This window comes from Euleptes europaea, chromosome 1, assembly GCF_029931775.1.
Source record: "Euleptes europaea isolate rEulEur1 chromosome 1, rEulEur1.hap1, whole genome shotgun sequence".
In the NCBI taxonomy this organism is placed as follows: domain Eukaryota; kingdom Metazoa; phylum Chordata; class Lepidosauria; order Squamata; family Sphaerodactylidae; genus Euleptes; species Euleptes europaea.
In genome coordinates, this window is record NC_079312.1 from 26,385,355 (window position 1) to 26,411,281 (window position 25,927).

General features: G+C 46.5%; 1 protein-coding gene across 1 annotated transcript; it reads left to right on the plus strand.

The window, feature by feature from the left end:
* The first annotated feature begins 902 nt into the window (after positions 1-902).
* On the plus strand, positions 903-24,937 carry LOC130473983 (zinc finger protein 665-like). Its single transcript, XM_056845654.1, has 10 exons — positions 903-936; positions 2,948-2,998; positions 6,142-6,309; positions 7,509-7,673; positions 14,571-16,353; positions 16,405-16,629; positions 22,927-22,939; positions 23,129-23,295; positions 23,875-23,978; positions 24,708-24,937. Exons 1-10 carry the CDS (start codon positions 903-905, stop codon positions 24,935-24,937), a joined length of 2,940 nt encoding a protein of 979 aa, XP_056701632.1.
* The last annotated feature ends 990 nt before the right edge of the window (positions 24,938-25,927 follow it).

Genomic DNA, 25,927 nt, shown 5'->3' on the forward strand with positions numbered 1-25,927 from the left:
AGTCACTCAGGAGCCAAAAACTTCACTTCCCTCCCCCCTCTCCCCAAAAGCACTGGGTGGGCACCAGACAAGGTGTCAGCAGGCCTCACTTTGGGGGACCCCTAGTCTGATCCAGCTGTGTTCCTCGCCTGTCCTTACTGTCCCCCCCCCACCTTAAGCTGGCTGCACCCACTGTGCTCTTTTCCCCACCCTCCACAGGCTATACTCCCCCAAAGAGGCGTTTGTCCACATTCTGCCCCTGTAATGGACGTGTGCCAGTCAGTCCTTTTGGTTTTCGTGCGAGGAAGTTGTCGCATGCATCCAGTTTTGAATAAGAATCTATGCCCTGACTACAGCCAAAGGAGTTGTATTATTACAACGCTGGAGAAATAAATGCCCACCTCTGGAAAATCAATGGATCGAGCACCTTAGAACTGTATCAGTATTTGAAGGCAGGGCATATAGATGACTATTGCACATGGACTTATTTTTTAGATATGTGAAAACATTTTGTAGGGACTTAGTGGTAGATCTGCCACCACTGTTGTTACATGTGTCTCTGGGTATCCTTTTTTATTAGTTCCTGGATTTGGGGTTCCCCCCCCCTTCAGTTATTTTTCTTCTTCTTTTGAACTATAAATAAAGTATATTATACCTGTCAGAGGCTGAGGGGGGGGGCAAGGTGGAAAGAAGGCAATTTTTCATTCCATCAGTTTGATGTTTTGCATCATTTTACTCAATTGACTGGACAGTGGGGTTCTTATTTCTCTCTTGAATGCTCAAAGACAGGAATAGAAGATCAACTGGGCCCTATTTTCCTCTTTCAGAGATCGCCAGTGTCCTTTGAGGAGGTAGCTGTGTTCTTCACTGTGGAGGAATGGGCTCTGCTGGACCCGGGCCAAAGAAAACTCTACAGGGAAGTTATGGAGGAAAATTACGAGACCGTGGGCTCTGTGGGTAAGAATCATTTCCCTTTTACAGGAACACAGAAGAGAACGGAGGGGCTGGCATCTTCCTTTGGCCCTCTTGAATTTCTGTACTTGCTTTTGTTTGCCACAGAAGAAAGAAGGGAGCTCCCATACCTGGGGATCATACAGCGTCTGAAAAAAGAGAGCATAAAGTGCATTGGTGTAAATGCATTCATGCTGTAAAAAGACATGTGTCTACGAGGAAGGCTTTTGATAGGGAGAGATGGACACTGTTCTAGATGTCTCCCAGCCCTTTGTAAGATCACCCAGCTCCCTGGTAAACCAGGGGGCTGGGTTTCATCCCACAAGGGGGAGAGGTGGATGAGGGGCGACCTTGTCAATAGCTTCTAAGGAGCTCCACATTCTTCCTTTCCACTGCAGCCTCAACAGAACACATGTTTGGAATCTTAAAATCCCCCAGAGCGGTTTGGAATCGAGTAGGATTCACGTGCCTCTGTCGGCGGAGCATTTTAACCCCGTCTCCTCCCATGCAGGGTGTGGAGGCCACATTCACCTTGGTTTTACACAGGCAGCGATGAAGAAACAACTACAACAAAAATCAAAACCAAGGAGTAAGTTGCAGAGAAACAATATGTCTAAATGTCTTTTATCAAAAATTGATACAAAATATTTCTGTATAAATCAGAAATGCATGGTCAGACGTGTTTCGACCATGTCTTCTTCAGTGGTCATCAAATATAAACAATATAGCACAATAGAACATTTCTAGGATACAATAAATATGTACTAGATCTAATGCCAGGGCTGCTTTGTACAGCAGTAAAGGTAAAGGTGTCCCCTGTGCAAGCACCGGGTCATTCTTGACCCATGGGTTGACGTCACATCCCGACATTTCCTAGGCAGACTTTTGTTTTACGGGGTGGTTTGCCAATGCCTCCCACAGTCATCTTCCCTTTACCCCAGCAAGCTGGGTACTCATTTTACCGACCTTGGAAGGATGGAAGGCTGAGTCAACCTTGAGCTGGCTACCTGAAACCAACTTCCGTTGGGATCGAACTCAGGTCGTGAGCAGAGCTTGGACTGCTGTACTGCAGTTTACCACTCTGTGCCACGGGGCTCCTACAGCAGTATGTACACCAAATAAATACAATTTTTAAGAAAAAATGTTTATATTATTATATGATCATTATTATATTATTATTATATGATCAATAGACAACTGCATCATTTGTCCTCTCCATATTCCTCTCCAGTGGGGACCAAAAGCAACTTACATTGTTCTCCTGCCATCCATTTTATCCTCCACTGATGCGATCTGCCTACGGTTAAAGAATCAGCATTGCTGACAGAGGTCCATCCAGCCTCTGGCTTAAAAACCTCCAGGGAAGGGGAGCCCACCACCTCCCTGTGGGGTAGTTCTGGCTGTGAGGGTATGCCTGGCCCAAGGTCACCCAGGGAGTATCCAGGAAGAATCCTGGTTGTTTGAACTTGGGTCCCTGAGGTCATAGTCAGACACTCTAACCACTACACCACACTGGCTCTGTTAGCTCAGAGAAGCTCCCTTTGTTTTGTACAGGGGGGGATATTTTCCACCCTCCCAGCCTGTGCTGCTGTTTTCCTCTATGGGGACACAAAGCAGCTTATGTTGTTCTCTGTTACGCCTCACAACTGTTCCAAGTAAAAGCATCTAGCATGCAAAGGAACAGAAAAAGACCCAGCAGGGGGCAGGCAACGGGTCAGGTAGATAGGGCTGTAAGGGTAGAGACCCTTCCATCCTTTTGTGTCACTTCTTGGCTGTCCTTAGACTGATAATGTCAGGTCTGTTTCCTCCTCCTCGGAAGTCGCTTCTCTCTCCCCCTTCAGCCAGTTAGACAGCTAGAGGCAACCTCTGTCTCTCAGCTTTCCTATGTGAAACATAGTTCCCTAATAGGCATTTAACTTTTTCTTTAATCAGTGACAAACAAGCATAATAACCCTTCTCTTCTGCCTTATCAAATACAGAGATCATTGTTCATTCTGTTTGTGTCTTGCTGTTGCAGGGAACTACATTTCCCAGAAGGCCTTGCGAGCACCAGAGTGGTCAACCCTGCGTATTGGTGGTGTCCAGAGGGAGGTTTTTCCTGGAGGTGGAGAAGGAAAAATGTGGAAAATGGAATTCAAGAGAGCCTCTCTTCTTTCTTGTTTCCCCCGGCTGGAGGGAGAATTTGGCTCTTGCACATCTGCAGGAAAGGTGTGTTTAGGAGTTCCTCAACAGCTGTTGGGCAGGAATAGAGGAGGGAGAGAAATTACCTGTGAACAAAAGTGAAAGTAGAAGAGGCTGCTGGAGGGGGGGTAAGAAAGAGAAGCTTCCCTAGCAAGGTCTGTGCAGGGGTGTGTGTTTGTATGTGGGGGGGCCGCTTGTGTCTTCACTCTCTTGAATGTTCTCCAGGCAACCAGCCTGCATTTCTGTTCTTATTAAAACTCAGTGGGACCCATGGTCTCATGCAGGGGGGTTCTTTATCTGTCCTTACTGTGCCCCGCATCTGACAGCAGTGTTGTTTTTTGCCAGCTCCACTGGCTACTCCCAAGGCGGTGTTTCACCCTATTTTTTTCTCCTAAGATGGAAGAACTTGAAAAACCTTCTGTTGCTTCCTCTAGAGCAGGGATGTCAAACTCATTTCTTAGGCAGTCCAGATATAACATGAATGTCACTTGGTCGGGCCGATGATGTGTACCACATACATACATGTTGGAATTTAAGACTGGTCAAAGCAAGCAGGTAGATTGCTGTAATCTATGTGACAGCCAGATGACAGCTGGTGTCACATGACTGCTTATGACTTAGCAGTAAAGCTGGACTGAACTGGTTCTAGCAGGATGATATCTGACCACTGGGTGGCTAACTGTTGATTGGCTGCTGGACAGGGCCAGAAATGTATATATGTTGTACAGAACTTGTATAGGTGTGGGTTGTGGAGAATTTATGTCCAAGCGGAGCATTTTGACACTGTTAATAAAAGAGCACTTATTTATATGTGCTGAGTCTTCTGTGATTACTCGTCTGCTGAGCTGCAACGCTTCTAAACATACGCCAACAATACATACATACTACAAAATGTAATGCCAGGTACTGGAAGTACGAACTTTATAGAAGACACAAAGTCAATTAATGATATTGTTTTTTACTTAAAACACAAACAAGTTTACAACAATAACCCTCTTACAGTATTTTATTTAACAGTCTTATTGTTATTGTTTTAAGTACGTTTGTATTTTAAGTAAAAACCAAAATAAAAATAATATCATTAATTGCATATGTCTTCTATAAAGTTAAAATCTCTAGTCCCTCGTATTAATTTTTAAAAACTTTTTAAATGGGGTGGTGGTGGGTGCCTTGGCTGGCAAGCTCACAGCTGACGCGCCAGCCCATATTTGAGCTGGGGGTGGTGGGTGCCTTGGCTGATAAGCTTGCAGCGGGCTCACCAGCCCAGATCTGGACGGTGTGTGTGTGTGGCTGCCTTGAATGGTGAGCCTGCAGCCCTCCCCCAGTCCAGAAGAACAGGGGGAAAGAGAGGGAGACTAGAAAGAGGGAGAGAGAGACAGAAAGAGTGAAACACATTGGAGAGAAAGAAAGAGAGGGAGAGAGAGAAAAAAGGAGAGCTATAGAAAGAAAAGGAGAGAGGGAGGGGAGAAAGGGGATGGAGGGTGATAGAAAGGGAAGAGAGAAATAGGGATAAAGAGAGAGGTATTAGGAGAGAAAGAGAAGGAAAGAAAGAAAGGGAAGGAAGGAGGGAGAGAGAAATAGAGATAGAGAGGAAGAAAAAGGTATAAAGAAAGAGAGAGAGGGAGAGAAAGACAAAGAGGGAGGGGGGATGGTGCTAATTGGTCTTCTGGCCTGCTCCAGCTCCGGGAAGAAGAAGAGTTGGTTTTTATATGCCGACTTGCTCTACCACTTAAGGCAGAATCAAACTGGCCTACAATCACATTCCCTTTCCCTCACCACAACAGACACCCTGTGAGGTAGGTGAGGCTGAGAGAGCATGACTTGCTCAAGGTCACCCAGCTGGTTTCGTGTGTAGGAGTGGGGAAATGAATCCAGTTCACCAGATTAGCCTCTGCCGCTCATGTGGAGGAGTGGGGAATCAAACCCGGTTCTCCAGATCAGACTCTACCGCTCCAAACCACTGCTCTTAACCCCTACATCACGCCCTGAAAGGGGCAGGGGAGTGGGGCTGGCTGCCTTGGCTCCGCGGGCCAGAGAAGAGCTGCATCCCGCATGTTTGACACCTCTGCTCTAGAGTGTGATTCCGACAAGTGTCATCCTCAAGAAGCTCTATGACTTGGCAGCTGGCCTGAAGTCAAGTCAGTCTTTATTGGGGCCCACAGGCCATTCAGAAGTAGAGTGAAATACTAACAGAAGCAGAAAACTGATAAAAACACTGATATAAAATAAAACTACGTAAAACCTCTCTATGCATCGCTTGTCTTAGGATGCCTACAGTAAAAAGGGTAGAATCTGGATAAATTAGGCACTGGACATTTCAGCTGGTATTTTCATTGCAGAAGATAGAAACTTGGCCACAGAAAGCATAATTCTTTGGTCAACCCCTGCCGATAAGATGGTTAGAATCTTCAGCTCAGAGAACCTTTTCTTATCAGCCAACAGCAGTTTCAATAAATGAAGCATGCCTGTACATAAGAACGTAAGAAAGGCCCATCAAGTCCAGCAGTCTGTTCACACAGTGGCCAACGAAGTGCCTTGAGGAAGCCCACAAACCAGACCACCTGCAGCAGCACTATCCTGCCTGTGTTCCTTTACAGCACTTAATATGACAGGCGTGCTCCTCTGATACCACAGAGAATAAAAGCCCCAGTGGAAAAACACGTGAACCGGTGTCTCTGGAGGCAGAGAGAGGAGGTCGCCAAGGATCCTGAAAAGGGGAGGGGGCTTCGGTGGCTTCAGTGACCACGGAGAAAGCAACTCTGGGGTTAAATGTTCAAGATAGGTCAGTGTTGGTTTTACAGTCAATTAGAATAGCTTTTAACTTTTAATTTGACTTGACCGAGAGAAGCCCGGTTCTTTGCAATTGTCTGAGCTTGTATTTCTTGGGGACTTCCAGTACATTATAACTGTCAGAGGCTGAAAAAAATACTAATACAATTTTTCTTTGTCCTTGGTTTGATGTATTACATTATTTTCATCTATTGAGTGGCCAATGGGATCCCTTGATCTTTCTTGGATGCTCGAGGACAGGAATCGATGACGAACTGGGCCATATTTTCCTCTTTCAGAGACTGCCAGTGTCCTTTGAGCAAGTAGCTGTGTTCTTCACGGAGGAGGAATGGGTTCTGCTAGATCCAGGCCAAAGAAAACTCTTTTGGGAAGTTACAGAGGAAAATTATGAGACTGTTGCCTCTTTAGGTAAGGATCGTTTCCCTTTTATTATGAGCACAGAAGAGAAAAGAGGGGATGGCATCTTCCTTTGATACTCTTGAATTTCAGGAGACCATTCCTTTTGCCACAGAGGAAGGAATGGAAATCCCGCCGCTGAGGATGTTGTGTATGTGTAAAGTGCCTTCAAGTCGCAGCAGACTTATGGCGACCCCTTTTGGGGTTTTCATGGCAAGAGACTAACAGAGGTGGTTTGCCAGTGCCTTCCTCTGCGCAGCAACCCTGGTCTTCCTTGGTGGTCTCCCATCCAAATACTAACCAGGGCTGACCCTGCTTAGCTTCTGAGATCTGACGAGATCAGGCTAGCCTGGGCCATCCAGGTCAGGGCGCTGAGGATGTTACAGCGCCGGAAAAGGAAAGCTCTAAATATTTCAATACTGTTTTGTCTGTCAGGGAATATTTCATAAGAACATAAGAAAGGCCCTGCTGAATCAGACCAAGGCCCATCAAGTCCAGCAGTCTGTTCACACAGTTGCCAACCAGGTGCCTCTAGGAAGCCACAAACAAGACGAATGCAGAAGCACCACCCTGCCGGTGTTCCACCGCACCCAAAATAATAGGCATGCTCCTCTGATACTAGAGAGAATAGGTATGCAGCATGACTAGTATCCATTCTAACTAATAGCCATGAATACCCCTCTCCTCCATGAATATGTCCACTCCCCTCTTAAAGCCCTCCAAGCTGGCAGCCATCACCACATCCTGGGGCAGGGAGTTCCACAATTTAACTATGCGTTGGGTGAAAAAATATTTCCTTTTATCTGTTTTGAATCTCTCACCCTCCAGCTTTAGCAGATGACCCCGTCATCTTCTCCCTGTCCACTCTCTCCAAACCATGCATAATTTGATAGACCTCTATCATGTCTCCCCTTAGCCGCCTTCTTTCCAAGCTAAACAGCCCTAAGCGTCCTAACCACTACCCATACGACAGTTGCTCTAGTCCAGTGGTCGGCAAACTGCGGCTTGTGGGCCTCATGGGGCTCTTTGGCCCCTTGAGAGCGGCTCTGCCACTAGGTTCGGAGCCCCTGCTCTCACGCCCGCTCGTGCCGGCAGCCGGGCTGCGCTTGCTCCCTTTGCGCCGGAGAGAGCGAGCGGAGGCGAATTTCCTGTCCGGAGCCAGTGCGCCTGAGAGAGCGAGCGAACGCACTGTCCCCCCCCCCCCCGTGGAGAATGGCCGGGCAAGCAGGGCGGCTTCAAAGTGCTGGTGGCCACCATTGCCGTGGCGCTGGCTTACGCCTACAACGTCGACATGGAGCAGCCCGTGGTTTTCCAGGGGCCCAACGACTCCTTCTTTGGATATTACGTGCTGGTGATTACTATGACAATACTCGGTGGTGAGTGTTGTTGTTGTTGGGGGGAGTTTGCCTCTTAGCCGAGGCGCTTTTTCGGGTTGGCGGAGCTGCCTCCCGAAAGCGGGCGCCTCTCGGACTCTCTGCCCTGGGAGGAGCGCCGCAAATGCGTAGGGCTGCTGAGCTTGGAAAAAAGGGAGACATGATGGAGGTCTATGCAATTATTCATGGGGTGGAGAGAGTGGACAGGGAGAAGCTTCTCTCCCTCTCCCGTAATGCTACAACTCGCGGTCGTCTGCTGAAGCTGGAGGGTGGGAGATTCAAAACTCATAAAAGGAAGAATTTCTTCACACAACGCGTGGTTAAATGGTGGGACTTCCTGCCCCAGGAGGTGGTGATGGCTGCCAACTTGGAGGGCTTTAAGAGGGGAGTGGACCTGTTCATGGAGGAGAGGGCTATCCATGGCTACTAATCAAAATGGATACTAGTCATGATGCATGCCTATTCTCTCCAGGATCAGAGGAGCAGGCCTATTATATCAGGTGCTATGAAACCCAGGCAGGACAATGATGCTGCACTGGTCTTGCTGGTGGGCTTTCTGGAGGCACCTGGTTGGCCACTGAGGGAACAGACTGCTGGACTTGAAGGGCCTTGGTCTGATCCAGCACAGCCTTTCTTATGTTCTCATGTGTTTACTGCGTCTGTGAATCTAGAGAAAAGTTTGCTCACATTGTTTACATTAAGTGTTTGTCAGTCATTGTCATGATTTAATTTTATGGATACCTTACTTACAATTTAATTTTTATCAATAAATAAGATCATTATTAAGTATGATATTAAGTTTTATTCAGTGTACCTATAGTTTAATTAAGACTTAAAACTTTAATTAAAGTTTATTAAGTTAATAAATAGTGTACCTACCTATATAGTTTAAGAAATTTGGCTCTCAAAAGAAATCTCAATCATTGTACAGTTGATATTGGCTCTGTTGACTAATGAGTTTGCCGACCACTGCTCTAGTCCCCTAATCATTTTGGTTGCTCTTTTCTGCACCTTCTCAAGCTCTGTAATATCCTTTTTGAGGTGTGGTGACCAGAACTGTACACAGTACTCCAAGTGTGGTCTCACCATAGATTTGTACAAGGGCAGTATGATATCAGCAGTTTTATTTTCTATTCCTCGTCTAATTATGGCCAGCATGGAATTTTTCACAACAGCCGCACACTGGGTTGATATCTTCATTGAGCTATCCACTACCACCCCAAGATCCCTTTCTTGGTCTGTCGCTGCCAGCACAGATCCCATCAGTGTACATGTGAAGTTGGGATTTTTTGCCCCAATATTCATCACTTTACACTTGCTCACATTGAATCTCATTTGCCATTTTAATGCCCATTCTTCCAGTACGCAGAGATTCTTTTGGAGCTCTTCACAGTCCGATTTTGTTTTAACCACCCTAAATAATTTGGTGTCATCTAAAAACTTGGCTACTTCACTGTTTAACCCCAACTCCAGGTCACTGATGAACAGGTTGAAAAGCACCGGTCCCAACACAGTTCCCTGAGGCACCTCACTGCTCACATCCCGCCATTGTGAGAACTGACCATTGATTCCTACTCTCTGCTTCCTATTTTTCAGCCAGCTCTCAATCCATAAGAGGACTTGTCCTCTTATCCCGTGATTATGAGGTTTGCTTAGCAGTCTTTGGTGGGGGATTTTGTCAAAAGCTTTTTGGAAATCCAAATACACAATATCCACAGGCTCATTCCTGTCCACATGCTTATTGACGCTTTCAAAAAACTAATAGGTTAGTGAGACAGGACCTACCCTTACAGAAGCCATGTTGGGTTTTGCCCAGCAGACCTTGCCCTTCTCTATGCTTGACAATTCTATCTTTAATAATGCTTTCCACTAATTTACCCGGAACAGACGTTAAGCTAACTGGCCTGTAATTTCCTGGGTCCCCCCTGGAGCCTTTTTTATAAATGGGTGTTACATTGGCCATTCTCCAGTCCTCTGGTACAGAGGCTGATAGAAGGGACATATTACATATCTTTGTTAGAAGTTCAGCAATTTCCCATTTGAGTTCTTGAAGAACTCTAGGGTGAATACCGTCTGGTCCCTGTGACTTGTTAGTTTGCAGTTTGTCTAGACGTTTTAGGACTTCCTGCCTTGTTACCGCTATTTGCCTCAGTTCCTCATTTTCCCCTCTCCAAAATCTCTGTTCAGGAGAAGGAATCTGCCCTGTATCTTCAACAGTGAAGACAGATGAGAAGAATTCATTTAGTTTTTCAGCAATCGCTTTATCCTCCCTTAGAGTTTCTTTACTCCCATTGTCATCCAATGGTCCAACCACTTCCCTAGCTGGTTTCTTACTCCTAATATACTTAAAGAATTTCTTATTGTTTGTATTGATGTGTTTAGCAATAAGCCTCTCAAAATCTTTTTTTGCCTCTCTAATTATTTGCTTGCATTTCCTTTGTGTAAGTTTGTGTTTGCTTCTGTTCGCCTCGTTTGGGCAAACCTTCCAGTCTCTGAAGGAAGACTTTTTTCCCTCTAATTGCTTCCTTCACCTTACCCGTTAGCCATGGTGGTGACTTCTTGGACTTATTACTACCTTTCCTGACCTGCGATATACAAGCTAGCTGAGCCTCTAGTAATGTGGACTTGAGTAACCCCCAAGCCTTTTCAAGAGATTTAACCCTCTTAACCGTTCCTTTCAACTTCCTCTTTACCAGTTTTCTCATTTTAGAGAAGTTCCCTCTTTTAAAGTCAAAGATAATTGTGTGAGATTTCCCACTCACTTTCCCACTTACTTATAAATTAAATTTAATGCCATTGTGATCACTATTGCCAACTGGCTCAACTACATCCACATCCCGCACTAAGTCACCGGCAGCACCACAGAGTATTAAATCCAGGATTGCCTCCCCTCTGGTTGGGTCTATGACCAACTGTTCGAGGGCACAGTCATTTAGGATGTCTAAAAGTTTTATCTCTTTGGCTTGACTGGAGCATACATTTATTCAGTCAGTATGAGGGAAGTTGAAGTCTCCCATTATTACTACTTCGTTACCTTTACATGCTTCCCTAATTTCATTCTCCATCTCAAGATCACCCTGAGCCATTTGGTCAGGGGGCCGATAGAACGTCCCCAGTACTAAATTTCCTTTGGGGCCCAGAATCGTCACCCATAAGGATTCTGTGGACGAGTCTGCCCTTTTTATGGTCTCTAGCTTATTAGACACTATGCCTTCCTTGATATACATAGCAACACCCCCTCCAATACGCCCCTTCCCTGTCATTTCTATACAGTTTGCAACCAGGGATGACTGTATCCCACTGGTTCTCTCCCCTCCACCAGGTTTCTGTAATGCTCACTATATCTATGTTTTCTCTTAAAACCATGCACTCTAATTCCCCCATTTTTGCTTGGAGGCTTCTAGCATTAGCATAGAAACACCTCCACACTTTTGGACTTGCCTGGCATGTGCCTTTGGGCATCTTTAAGTGGCTATCCATCATTCTTTTTCCATTCCCTTTCATGTCTAATTAATTCCTATGGGACAATCTGAAGCAATTTTCCCTTTGTCCGTATGCACTGAGTTTGCCCGAACCGGATGCTTTTCAGCTCCTGTCGGCTTTTCCCCCAGGTTCAGTTTAAAAGCTGCTCTGCCATATTTTTTATATTACGTGCCAGCAGTCTAGTTACATCCTGGTTCAAGTGGAGCCCATCCCTTTTGTATAGGCCCGGCTTGTCCCAAAATGTTGCCCAGTTCCTTACAAATCTAAAGCCCTCTTCCCCGCACCACCATCTCATCCACGCATTGAGACTCACCAACTGTGCCTGGCTAGCTGGTCCTGCACGTGGAACAGGTAGCATTTCTGAGAAAGCTACCTTGGAGGTCCTGGCTTTTAGTCTTCTGCCTAGCAATCTAAATTTGGATTTCAAGACCTCCGGACTACATTTCCCCACGTCGTTGGTGCCAACATGCACCACAACCACTGGCTCCTCCCCAGCACTATCTACTAGACTACCTATATGACGGGTAATGTCCGCAACCTTCGCACCAGGCAGGCAAGTCACCATGCGGTCCATGCACCCGCCAGAAACTCAGCTATTTACATTCCTAAGGATTGAATCCCCCACTACGAGAAGCTCCCCTCCCCTCTGAGGCATATCCTCGGTACGAGAGGATATCTGTTCATCCACCAAGGAAGAGGTCCCTTCTAAGGAACCACATCCCCCTACCTCAGTGAGATAGCCTCCTTCACCAAGGGCTCCATCATCCGTGACTAGCAGGTTGCTGTCACCTTGGGACTGGGATGTGACTATTTCATCCCCGGAGTCCTCCGTCACCTCTCTCTGCCTGCTTCAGCTCCTCCAGTTGAGCTACCTTGGCCTCAAGGAAGTGAACTCACTTCCTGAGAGCCAGGAGCTCCCTGCACCGCGCACACCCCCACTACTTCTGTCCAGCAGGCAGATAATCATACATGTGACACTCCATGCAGAACACTGGATAGCCCCCCGACCCCTGCTGGCTTTCTGCCTTCAAAACTGGTATTTTATTTATTTATTAATATATTATTTTTTGGTGTTGTAACCCTGCCCTTTACTCTCTTGCACTCTTCCTGTACCAAATAAGAACTGAGTGCCAAAGTCCCTTGCCCTGTAGCTATCTGCTGCTAATTCACATAGATATTCAAGTTGCTTGGTACTCCAATTGGATGGAGCAAGTTACTCCGCCAACATAACAAGATTTTCTACTCACCCTACAGATCACCAGTCACGATCCACAGGCTAAGAGCCACAGGGCAAGAGCCTTTGTGCTCACGCCTCTGGCGAGCAGGAGCCTTGGATTTTAAATGCTCTCAGCCTCCACCTCTCCCACACAAGCTCCAATCACAACAACCCCACTTAACAAGGTAACAATCAAGCTTTCAGGCAGCAATCAACCTTAATCACCCACTGGCACAACAATCACAACCCTCTCCCAGCAAACCTCAATCAAATTCTCAGTTTAGTTAGGCTTCCCAGCGTTTAAAAAAAAGGCAAAGTTTAAAATCACCCCTGCCTGTAGTCCCCAATTCAGCTTAGCTGAATCAAAATGCAGCCAGAAATCTTAGAAAAACAGGGAGGTGAACTTGCCCCAGAGAGGAACCCCCCCAACCTTCCTTCCCCTGCAAGTTCTTGATGTTCAGCTGTTCTGCTTTGGCACTTTCTGCTTTAACTTTCACCAGTCGTCATTTCAAGTCTTCGCTGTTTTCTGGCAGTAATGTGGCATCATCAGCATATCTCAAGTTTCTCATGTTCCTCCCACCAATTTTCACTCCAACTTCCTCTAAATCTAATCCACGGTGAGAACTGGCCATTGATTCCTACTCTCTGTTCCTATCTTTCAGCCACCTCTCAATCCTCTTTTCCTATGACTATGACATTTGCTTAGCAGTCTTTGGTGGGGGACTTTGTCAAAAGCCTTTTGGAAATCCAAATACACAATGTCCACCGGCTCACTCCTGTCCACATGCTCATTGACACTTTCAAAAAACTCTTAATAGGTTAGTGAGACAGGACCTATCTTTGCAGAAGCCAGGTAGGTTTTTCTTCAGCAGGGCTTGCGCTTTTATATGCTTGACGAGTCTGTCTTTAATATTGCTGGCCCCGCCTTCTGCTGGGTGAGCCTTTAATTGAGTTAGGCTCCTCCTGGCCAGAGGCAGACCACAGTTAGATGGGTTCAGGCTAGGCGTGGGAAAGAGAGCAGCTGAAATGGGAGTCTTGAGGGGCAGTTTGTCTGGGAAGTTATCAGGGAAGTACAGGAAAAAAAACGAACCACTTCAGCAATGCATCGCAGCAGCGTAGCTAGTGAGGGGGCTGAGGCAGTGACATGCAGTGTCTGTGGCATGTTTCTATTCTTGCCTCAGGGTAACAGCAATTACATGGCTTTTCTTATGTTCTAAGAGGAGAAAAGGCTTCCTGTCTATGTTCTACCATTGCGATGTTAAAACACTGATAAGCGGAATTCATCTCTCTCTCTTAGCCTGGATACATTCCTTATCAAATCAGGGCTTGGAACTTTGATAACTGGCCTGTTTAAGAATCACATCTGTCCCATTACTACATTAACATCTCTAAAAAGGAATAGATAAGGGGTGGACAAGAGAGCAATTAAAAGCGAAAAAGCATTCCAAAGCTGCTTCAAATCAAGTCCAATTATAGCTGTCTGATTGTTATAGAGTTCCGTTGGTGTCTTCCAATGTTATCAGCCAGCTGATTTATAAAATAAAATCACCTCCATCCCTTTATTTCATTATCCATAGGTTTGGCTAATTTAAAGCCAGAAATTAATAATTCTTTAAAGTTCCAATTGCAATTATTAAACTGACAAAACAAAAAAAGACCCGAAACAAATACACCGTATAGGCTGACCAAGACTCACTTACTGTAGCCTGTCGCATATTCCTCATTCTGTCAGTTGTTTCCAATGGATCAGAGACAGAAGCTCAAGAAAATAAACTTCTCCTTCTGCACTTAGATAAGGATTTCCTTTAATTAGGAGACTGCCAGGTCACTCAGACCCATGAAATGAGGATAGCTTAGAAAGCTTCCTTCTCAGAGATTCTAACCGGTCGCCATGTTGCTCCACCTCCCCGGTTCCCTGTCTTAATCCCTCTTTTTTAAATTTCAGATTTTTCTGTAAACCTAAGTGATTTTCTAGGTTTTAGGAAATATCTGTCCATGGCTTGAGCCTCCAGTTTTATATCTGTCCATATTTTTCCTTTTAAACAAAAAATTATTTTTTTAAAAGACAAGATTTTTAAAAAAAGAATTTCTTTTTTCCATTCTGTCTCTGTGTGCTTCCTACATGAACACAAGAGAACTGTATCTGCTAACTGGTATTTCTAGCTTTTCATTCTTCTTGGATTTCTGTCTCTCTTTTGCAGTTCCAGAATTGAGGGAGATGGTGAGGGAGATGGAATCAGCAAAGTCGGTTATTAGAAAAGTTGAAGTTCTGCAGATGGAAGCAAAATCTAGGGAACAAGCCGTACCAAAGCGAGAGTGCAGAAGGAAAAGGAAAGGCAAAAAGAAGCAGAGGAAGAAATTGGTTGGCTATCAGTCCAGAAATCAACCTGAGATCTCAGCCCGTGAAGAAATACGGAAGAGAAAGAGAAGGCCTAAGGGTGCCATAAAAGACACAAGGTTCCGCTGGAAAACATATAACTGCCTGGAGTGTGGCAAAAGTTTCTATTGTAATAGCAAACTAACTCAACATCAAAGACTTCACGCAGGGGAAAAGTCATACAAATACCTAGAGTGTGGAAAGTGCTTCTCTTGCAATGGCAGCCTAACTGCACATAAAAGTGTTCACACGGGGGAGAAGCCATACAAATGCCTGGAGTGTGGAAAGTGCTTCCTTTCCAATGGTGAGCTAACTAAACATCAAAGGGTTCACACGGCAGAGAAGCCATACAAATGCCTGGAGTGTGGAAAGTGCTTCCTTTCCAATGGTGAGCTAACAAAACATCAAAGTGTTCACACAGGGGAGAAGCCGTATAAATGCCTGGAGTGTGGAAAGTGCTTCTCTCAGAAATGGCACCTACCTGTACATCAAAGGGTTCACACGGGGGAGAAGCCATACAAATGCCTGGAGTGTGGAAAGTGCTTCTTTCAGAATGACAACCTAACTGCACATCAAAGGGTTCACACGGGGGAGAAGCCATACACATGCCTGGAATGTGGAAAGTGCTTCTCTCAGAATCACCACCTAACTCAACATCAAAGGGTTCACACAGGGGAGAAGCCATATAAATGCCTGGAGTGTGGAAAGTGCTTCTCTTGCAATGGCAGCCTAACTAAACATAAAAGGGTTCACACGTCGGAGAAGCCATACAAATGCCTGGAGTGTGGAAAGTGCTTCTCTCGGAATGACAGCCTAACTGCACATCAAAGGATTCACACGGGGGAGAAGCCATACAAATGCCTGGAGTGTGGAAAGTGTTTCTTTCGCAATGGCAACTTAACTGCACATCAAAGGGTTCACACAGGGGAGAAGCCAAAGAAATGCCTGGAGTGTGGAAAGTGCTTCTCTCGGAATGACATCCTAACTGCCCATCAAAGGGTTCACATGGGGGAGAAGCCATACAAATGCCTGGAGTGTGGAAAGTGCTTCTCTCGGAATGACAGCCTAACTGTCCATCAAAGGGTTCACACGGGGGAGAAGCCATACAAATGCCTGGAGTGTGGAAAGTGTTTCTTTTGCAATGGCAACCTAACTGCACATCAAAGGGTTCACACAGGGGAGAAGCCATACAAATGCCTGGAGTGTGGAAAGTGCTTCTCTCGGAATGACATCCTAACTGCCCATCAAAGGGTTCACACGGGGGAGAAGCCATACAAATGCCTGGAGTGTGGAAAGTGCTTCTCTCGGAATGACAGCCTAACTGTCCATCAAAGGGTTCACATGGGGGTGAAGCCATACAAATGCCTAGAGTGTGGAAAGTGCTTCTTTGAGAATAGCAACCTAACTGTACATCAAAGGGTTCACACGGGGGAGAAGCCATACAAATGCCTGGAGTGTGGAAAGTGCTTCTCTCAGAATGACGAACTAACTAAACATCAAAGGGTTCACACAGGGGAGAAGCCATACAAATGCCTGGAGTGTGGAAAGTGCTTCTCTCGGAATGACATCCTAACTGTCCATCAAAGGGTTCACACGGGGGAGAAACCATACAAATGCCTGGAGTGTGGAAAGTGCTTCTCTTGCAATGGCAGCCTAACTAAACACAAAAGGGTTCACACGGGGGAGAAGCCATACAAATGCCTGGAGTGTGGAAAGTGCTTCTCTTGCAATGGCAACCTAACTTCACATAAAAAGGTTCACACGGGGGAGAAGCCATACAAATGCCTGAAGTGTGGAAAGTGCTTCTCTTGGAATCACCAACTAACTGTACATCAAAGGGTTCACAAGGGGGAGAAGCCATACAAATGCCTGGAGTGTGGAAAGTGCTTCCTTTCCAATCGCGAGCTAACTAAACATCAAAAGATTCACATGGCGAAGCCATACAAATGCCTGGAGTGTGGAAAGTGCTTATCTTGCAATAGCAACCTAACTAAACACAAAAGGGTTCACATGGGGGAGAAGCCATACAAATGCCTGGAGTGCGGAAAGTGCTTCTTTCAGAATAACAACCTAACTGCCCATCAAAGGGTTCACACGGGGGAGAAGCCATACAAATGCCTGGAGTGTGGAAAGTGCTTCTCTCAGAATCACCACCTAACTCAACATCAAAGAGTTCACACAGGGGAGAAGCCATATAAATGCTTGGAGTGTGGAAAGTGCTTCTCTTGGAATGACAGCCTAACTAGACATCAGAAGGTTCACAAGGGGGAGAAGCTATATAAATGCCTGGAGTGTAGAAAGTGCTTCCTTTCCAATGGCGAGCTAACTAAACATAAAAGGGTTCACAAGGGGGGAAGCCATACAAATGTCTGGAGTATGGAAAGTGCTTCTTTTGCAATAGCAACCTAACTAAACATCAAAGGGTTCACACAGGGGAGAAGCCATATAAATGCTTGGAGTGTGGAAAGTGCTTCTCTCGGAATGACAAACTAAACATCAGAATGTTCACAACAGAGAAGCCACATAAAACGGGTGTGTGGAAAGAAGTTCATCCACAGCTGTATCCTTACCTTACAATGGAACAAGTTTTGCCAGCTTCACTCATCAAATAGCCGTGGGAAATGGTGTGTGAGTGTAGGTTTCACTCATCAGATATCAGAAGCTTATCAGGGTCAATACTTGGGGGACCACCAAGGAAGATGCTGCAGAGGAAGGCCCTGGCAAACCACCTCTGCTGTTCACTTGCCTTGAAAGGCCTTTGCTGGGGTCAACATTAGTCACCTGTGACTTGACAGCACTTTACACACACACAAACACAATACAGAACAACACAGTTACCCACCTAAAACTTTTCATAACCCATGTACGTTCAATTGCTATGGAATAGTATAACTAGAAGTCAATATGAACATCTTCATGCCTTCCTCATGAAGATACTGTTGTAGGTTTCAATATATTGATTATAGATATTGACATATGACGGCTTTTAATTCATTGTTGTCAGTTCTCAAATATGTTTAGGCTATGGAACTATGTAACTGAAACCACAGAAAGAAGCTAGCTCAGTGAACAGCTGATAATCTAGGCTTTGAGCTAACCTAGATAACAACAGAACACAGTAAAAAAATGACAAAATATTTTTGCATTCGGCTTTTCTGCCTTTTCATCTACCTAGACGAATTTTTTAGATATTCCTCGCTTTTCAATATAATCAAGATGCAATTATATATAACTTTAAGGTTAGAATCTTTTGACTTAGTAGCTAGACAATGAGCAGACATGTGTGAAATTTATAAATGTTATGAGAAAAGTGTTGTTTATATGACATTTCCTGATGCCATCCATCAATTTATGACACCAAGATTAAAGTATACGTTTGAGAGCAGACATTTAATCTGATTCCATGCATCACAAGTCCCTTTGAAGTCTGGGGAAATGACCATATTCCCATAACAATATCTCATTGGTTCTCGGAACACCAGCCTCCAAAACTGTATAAAAAGGGCTTGAAAATTGAGAGAAATTTGGACATTATGACCCAGACTTGTTGCTAACAGTCTGTGTGGGAAATTCTCTACCAGGCATGCTTGTGTGCTGTCTGTCTTGAGAATTTTTCCCGGCACGATCATAGATGGGTTGGTTACTGGATTGGTAACTAATTTGTAACTTTGTTCTATTCAGATCTATATTCTTTTATTTTAACTAGTATTATAGTGTGCATATATCTTTTCATTGTACTAATTTGTGAATTATTTACAATAAAAAGGAATTGTCTACAATTCAAAATAGGTTGTATCATCACTTGCAAGTGGCTGTTTAAATAAGGTAATGTGGTTTTTAGTGAATCACAAAATCTAAAAACTTAGCCACAAAAGTACAGTGATTGTCTACTTCAGTGCCTTTTACTGAATCAGACCCTTGGTCCATCAAAGTCAGTATTGTCTACACAGACCAGCAGCGGCTCTCCAGGGTCTCAGCTAGAGGTCTTTCACATCACCTACTCACCTAGTCCCTCTAACTGGAGATGCTGGGGATTGAACCTGGGACCTTCCTCTGAGTCCTGGAACAAAAGCATTTTCCTTTTCTTCCATTCAGAAATTAGTTTTGGAACCCATACTCCTTCAAGGGCAACAGAAAACAGCATGAAAATATTTATATATAACATTTCTATTCTGTCTTTCTGCTCAGTTAGGGGAACCCAATTTTGGCCCAGTATTTAGTCCTTTCAAGAGTGTTTATGTGCCCAGAATTTTTGTGAGGACAAAATATTTCCTATATTCTATCTATGTAAAAGATCTTTGTCCCAAGATAAGGAAAGAATAAGCACCAAGTTGAAAACAAACTGTAGTCGTGGGGGAAAGGAGCAATTGCAGGGTGGCACAGTAGTTTTTTCACAGATTGTCAATCACTAAAGGGAAAGTCCTGTCTTTTTTCCAGGGCCGGGAAGGGAGGAGAGCTCCAGAAGGACCCTGAGACCATTCACTAAGTACAAGATGAAGGGGGGGATGAGTAGACCTGGTGTGGTGGGGAGGTAGTCGTGAATTTCCTACATTGTACGGGGGTTGGACTAGATGACCCTGGAGGTCCCTTCCAACTCTGTGTTTCTATGATTCACCAATCCTTCAAATTCTTGTAACCAAATAAGGCCTTTTTAGCTCAGTTGAAATTCATGTTATTAGTTTTTGTCCAATTCTCCAGCCCGTCACAATCAGCCTGTACCCTGTCTCTGTCTTCTACCGTAAGCATTCCCTCTATTCCTTCATCCAGATCATTTATAAAGATTTTGAATAACACAGGGCCCAGGACAGATCCCTGAGGCACTCCATTAGTCGCTCCTCTCCAAGTGGATGAGGAACAATTAAGCCCTCTTTGGGTGCGATCTGTCAACCAGCTACAGATCCACCTAACAATAATAGGATCTAAACCACATTTTACTAACTTGTCAAAAAGAATATTATGTGAAACCTTATCAAAAGTTTTACTGAAATCACTATAAACCAGGGGTGTCAAACCCGAGGCCCCGGGGCAGATCCGGCCCCTTTAAGCCTTCCCACTCTTGGCACGACCACTTTGGAACCTGCAAGCAGCCCGGAGCTGAATTCAGGGACAATAGAGGCAGAAGGAGAGGTGGGGGGAGGTAAAAATTCGGGAGAGAAAGGGAGAAGAGATAATCACAGGAAAGCTGCCCCAGGTTCGTTTGTGAACATTCACAGCACAAAATGTCACCCCAAAAGTCTGAAATGTCCACCAAGTGACCCTCCTTCATACCATTTTGGAAATGTTTGTAGCCCAATCAACTACTCCTTTGAAAGCAATAGATTAATCTGCTAATGTTCACTACCCTGGGAGCAGTATGCTGAGAGGAGCCCTACCAAAAAAATGTTGAAATGAATGTAGCTCTTATTTATTTCTGGAATCGTAGAATGATAGAGTTGGAAGGGACCAGCAGGGTCATCTAGTCCAACCCCCTGCACAATGCAGGAAATTCCGAACTACTCCCCTCCCATACTATACTACATGCCCAGAAGATAACCAAGATGCATCCCCTTTCATCGTCTGCTTAAGGTTATAGAATCAGCCTTGCTGACAGATGGCCATCTAGCCTCTGCTTAAAAACCTCCAAGGGAGGAGAGCTTACCCCCTCCCGAGGAAGCCTGTTCCAATGAGGAACCACTCTCACTGTTAGAAATTTCTTCCTAATGTCTAGACAGAAACTCTTTTGATTTAATTTCAACCTGCTGTTTCTGGTCCAACCTTCTGGGGCAACAGAAAACAACTTGGCACCCTCCTCTATATGACAGCCCTTCAAGTACTTGAAGATGGTTATTGTGTCCCCGCTCAGTCTTCTCCTCTTTTAGCAGAGATATAAGGGGAAAACATATTTGGAACAAAGGTAGCTAGACACTTTTTTAAAAAGAAAGCTGGGAATTTGGAGAACAAGAGAGACAAATGTCATACTGATATGATATTAGTTTCCAAATATTGTTTTGGAGGGCTTTTAACACATCCCACAGTATTTTGTGGTCCTATTGTTTGTTTAATGCTCGTTTTGGGCCGTTCCGGGTGTTTTGGCCTGGAAAGGGTTAATGAATACGCGCTCTCTCTCTGCGTTTTGATTTTTAAAATATTGTTCTGGAGCCCATGGAAGGCATGCCACTGTTTTTGGCGGAGGTATTTCTTTAATGCTCGTTCTGGGCTGTTCCGACCCATTCCGGCTTTTACCCTGCCCCCATAAAATGTAATGCCAAGTACCAGAGATGCAAACTTTGTAGAAGACACAGAAAAAGCCAGTTAATATTATTTTTTCCTTAAAATATGGGCTTGGCCCGCCCAAGCACCGGACAATGTGAAGGGAGGGTTGGTGGCACCCAAATCACCATGCCCGAGGTCAGATTAAAAGGACCCACACACAGTACCCATAGGGGTGGCATCTTAATAGTTTACTCCACTGTCCTGTGTCCCTTTGAGCCACATCTTTTGAATCCTAATTAGGCCTGGAGGCAGAAGATTCCCCATTCAATTGCAGAAGCAGTTTCCCTAGATCTCATACGGTTGCCAACCCCTGCCTGGAGATCTCCCAGAATTACAGCTGATCTCCAGATGACAAGAGATATTCTCCCCTGGAGGAAACGGCTGCTTTGGAGGGTGGGCTCCAGGCCGTTGCTGGGTTCCTTCTCCAAACCCTGCCCACCCCAGGCTCCATCCCCCAAATCTCCAGGAATCTCTCAACTTGGACTTGGCAGCCCTCCTTCGCAGCCACCCCGGGACGACTAATGCAGGAGGGAGGAAGAGACGGCCATAGGCGAGAACTGTCCCTTGCCTTCCCTGGAGAAAGTGCCAGAAACGGGGCTCTGATCCAGTGGGGGGACGGGGGGGGGATCAGGAAGATGCAATGATAGCTACTGGCTTTCTGGCATGGATCTCTTTAAAAGGGGATAGCTCGATTCGAGTCCAATAGCACCTTAGAGATCAACAAGATGTTTGGGGTATGGGCTTTGGGAAGACAAAGCTCAGAGACACATGCAAATCAGATACATGCAAATCAAGACCATCGGTGGGTCCCCAAAGCGACCCTCCATAGTTAGAGGAAGTCCACCTGCGAATATCAGTTCTGGGAGGCAACATCAGGAGAAACCCTGCCCATGTATGACCAGGTGGTGGCCACAGTATAAGATGGGCAGCTGCATTACATGGACCACTTGGGCTAATCCAGCAGGGTGCTCTTAACATGCCTCCCTTCGCCTTGCGTTTAGAGTAATTTCTGCCCCATAGTTTTCAGTTGGCATTTCTTTCTGTGGGTCATGTCTCCTTGCTGCTCTCTGCTGGCCAAAGGAGGCAAGTGCAACAGAGAGCTGGTGCGGTGCCCAGCAGTTGCCAGCAGAGGTCAGGACAGAAGAGATGGAACTATAGTCTGTAGAAGGAATAAACTAGGGGTGTTGAACTCATTTATGCGGTGCGGGGGGGAGAGCAAATCTGACATAAATGTCACTTGGTTGGGCCAGGCCATGTGTATCCAACCAAATAAACATATAAATAAACAATGGGTTGAAATCTAGAACCAACGGGTTGAAAGTACAGTACATCAAAAGAGTTTCTGTCTAGAGACAGTAGGAAGAATTTTCTAACAGTTAGAGCGGTTCCTCGGTGGAATAGGCTTCCTCAGGAGGTGGTCAGCTCTCCTTCCCTGGAGGTTTTTAAGCAGAGGCTAAATGGCCATCTGTCAGTAATGCTGATTCTATGACCTTAGGCAGATGATGATATGGAGGGCACCTTGGCCATTCTTCTGGGATGGAGTAGGGGTCACTGGGGGAGAGGGGGGGAGGTAGTTGTGAGTTTCCTGCATTGTGCAGGGGGTTGGACTAGATGACCCTGGTGGTCCCTTCCAACTCTATCATTCTATGATTCCATAAATAAGAGCTACATTCATTTCAACATTTCAGGGGGCACCTTTCAGCCTACTGATTCCAAGGTAGCGAACATTAGCAGGTTAACCTATTGCTCCCAAAGAAGTAGTTGATTATGCTGCAAACAGTTGCAAAATGGTATGAAGAAGGGTCATTTGGTGGACATTTCAGGCTTTGGGGGAATTAGACAGACCATCTGGGGGTCTGGGGGCTAGTAATGTCTCCTGGACACATGCCTCCATAGGTTACCACCCTCTGCTTCCTCTCTTGCTGCAGATCCAAGAAGCCGGCAAGCTGGAGAAATGCTGTCGCCCCCCAGGGGGTTGGGCCGCTGCCAGGGGAGATGAGGATGCCCTCATGCGTGCGAGGGCATGGCAGGGATGCTGGGCCGGTCATGGAGGTGCATCCAGGACCAATAGTGCCATGGTCACAGGCCCTCAATCCGTCCCTGCTCCCCTCAATCCAACCCTGTCCACAGTGGGCTCCACCCAACGGGTCTGCTTCTGCTGTGGCCGAGTGGTCGCCCATCGAGACGGGACCACCGTACACCGGGAGGAGGCAGTCCCAGGAGGCCACCCTTCAGGGCATGGAGCCAGTCAACCAGGCCTCCTCCTTGTTGACTGGTGACAGTTTTACAATCAACAGGTTTGTCCCTTGGTGTCTTTATAGCCCAATAAAAGCCACTGAGGCAGGATAAAATTACAGATTTATAATTCAGCTGAATAACAGGCTTTAGTCTAAAGACAGAAGCAACCACTTTTAGTCCAGCATAAGATTATATACTTGCCAAGATGCCAATCATTACAAATGTCATGTTCTCCTCCTCTTTACATCATTCTTTCCCCACCTTAGACATACAATGTCCGGTTACACCCACAACATACTTCTTCATAGATCCCATGATCAGAAAATGGAGGCGATTCCTCCCCTTAGGATGGGCAATTTACTATGCTAATGAGGTAACACCTCTACCTCTGTCCTTGACCAAGTTAGCATCCACATCCACAATTGCTGGAACAATGAATGCCCAGAGAAGTTCTGTGGGAGATGACAAGCATACATCACCCTTTTCTTATCTCCTGTCTTCTTGCAGTTACTTTTTGCAGCTACTATTAATTCAACGAGCCTTTTATCCATTACCTAGCAGTTCCATGCCTGCCTTTTGCTCAGTCTAGCATAAGTATTTATTTCTTTAGCTCATTTTCTTATTAACCCTTTGGCCAGGTCTACATCCTCCCAGGCCTCCTCCTCCTCCTTTGTGTCATGTCTTAACTGCGCCTCCCTCTCTGCTTTCCAGGAGTCGGCGGGGGCCACCATCTGTAGGGCTGGTGAGCACACCAGCAGGTCCCCGTCCTGAGACTGGCGGCTCTTTCCCACCCACCCCCTTACCACCAAGGAGAGCCCACCGGCATCTCATTCCCCTTCCTGACATCCCCCCTCCCCCATGAAGTCTGCCTCTGGTTTCTTTCATGTGGGATGCGGGGCATCAGGATGGGGGACACCAGGGTCCAGGTTAGGGGCTGACTGCATAAGGGCAGGGAGAGAGGAGAAGCTCTGGCTGCTGCTCCGAGAAAAAGCAATTTGGCATGTGCCATGGGTCACCTATGCGTGGCGCTAGACGTGCAGCTGGCCCAGGCCCGGAACAGCTCCCTTGTTTGGTCTGGCTGGGGTGGAGAGATGGGACGCCATGCACATGCCGCCATCACCCGGCCCTCACGCACCCACCTCTGTATGCATTTGCACCTCGCCTTCCGTGAGCCAAAAGCCATCTCTGTGGCCTGCATTTTGGTACCATGGTGTAGAGATAGGGGCCGATGCCCCCCACCAGGTCTGGCAACCAGCCAGAGCCACCATCACTGGCCAGGCACTCACGGCCGCCCCACTGGTAGCATCACGACGCCACCTGCCTGCTTGGCATCTCTGGATGGCATTTGAGCTTGGCGGTCTTATGGTATCGAGGTGGGGAGCTCCGGGGTCTGAACGGGCAAGGGCAGCTATCTTCTGATCAGATGAGTCGTTCCTGGGTTCTGCCCTGGTTGCGGGATGTTTCTGGCAAGATATCTGTCGACACAGGGCTCCGGACACCTGCCGTCGGTGCTTCCACGTCCAGCCTGAGGGCACACGCTACAGCGGCACGCCTCCAAGCTCGGCCCCTGACCGGCCCCGGTCCCTCTTAAGAGGGGCTGTTCCTCCTGCTGGTGAACAGGCAGATTACAGTCCTGCTAATTTCCGGGCAGCGGCCAAGCACCCGCCAACTAACCACAAGGCCATTCGTTCCTCGGGGTGATTGGGTGCCAGCGTCACCCCATGACAGACGAGCCAGGGCCCACCAGCACAACCTGTGGGGGGGCAGCACTTAATGAGGGGCCAAACACATGGCCGATACCGCCCAGTCACCACAGCTAGCAGTGATCCAGGGTGCCAGCCCCTCTCTCCCCGACTGGGATGCTGCGAGGACCAGCCGCTGCCTTCTCCTGCCCGGCAACACTCAGTGGAGCCTAGGTGCTGCCCCCCTTCTGCAGAATGGTCAGGGCGAGTCAGGAGCTGCGACAGCGGGCCGTGTGGCCAGCCTGTGGTGGCAGCAACACCAAGGTTGGAGCCGCCCACTTCCCACCTCTCTCGCCAACTCCCGTGGATTGGTGGTGGGTCCCTCGCTCTCACCTCCATGTACACGGCAGACTTCAGCAGAGCTGGCCGAGGAAGAGGTCTCACAGCTGCGGGAAGACCCATCGGATCAGGAGGGCGATGCCCGTGGGCCAGGACCAATAGGTTCCAAATGATGATCTTGTCACTGTGCTCTGCTTCACCCTCCCCACATGCCGGGAGCCACTGTCGGTCATCATGGTCACTTGTGGACTGTCAGGGGTGTCAACGCCACACTGTTATTGGTTGCATCCCTATGAGCAGGTATGTTTCAGAATGGGTGCTGGTGCTGGCTGTTTCTCACTCTCTTGGCATTTCTGCCCCTATAATGGAAGTGTGCTGTCGGTGTGGCCAGGCATTTTGGTTTTTGTGCCAGGAAGCTGCTACTTGCATCTAGTTTGTATTGCAACCTGTGCCCTGACTACAGCCAAAGGAGTTGTATTATTACACCATTGGAGGAATAACTGCCCACCTCTGGTAAATCAATGGATCGAGCACCTTAGAACTTTATCAGTATTTGAATGCATGGCATATAGATGACTATTTGGGTATGGGCTTATTTTTTAGATATGTGAAAACATTTAAGGCTTAATGGTAGATCTGCCACCACTATTGTTACATGTCTCTGTGTATC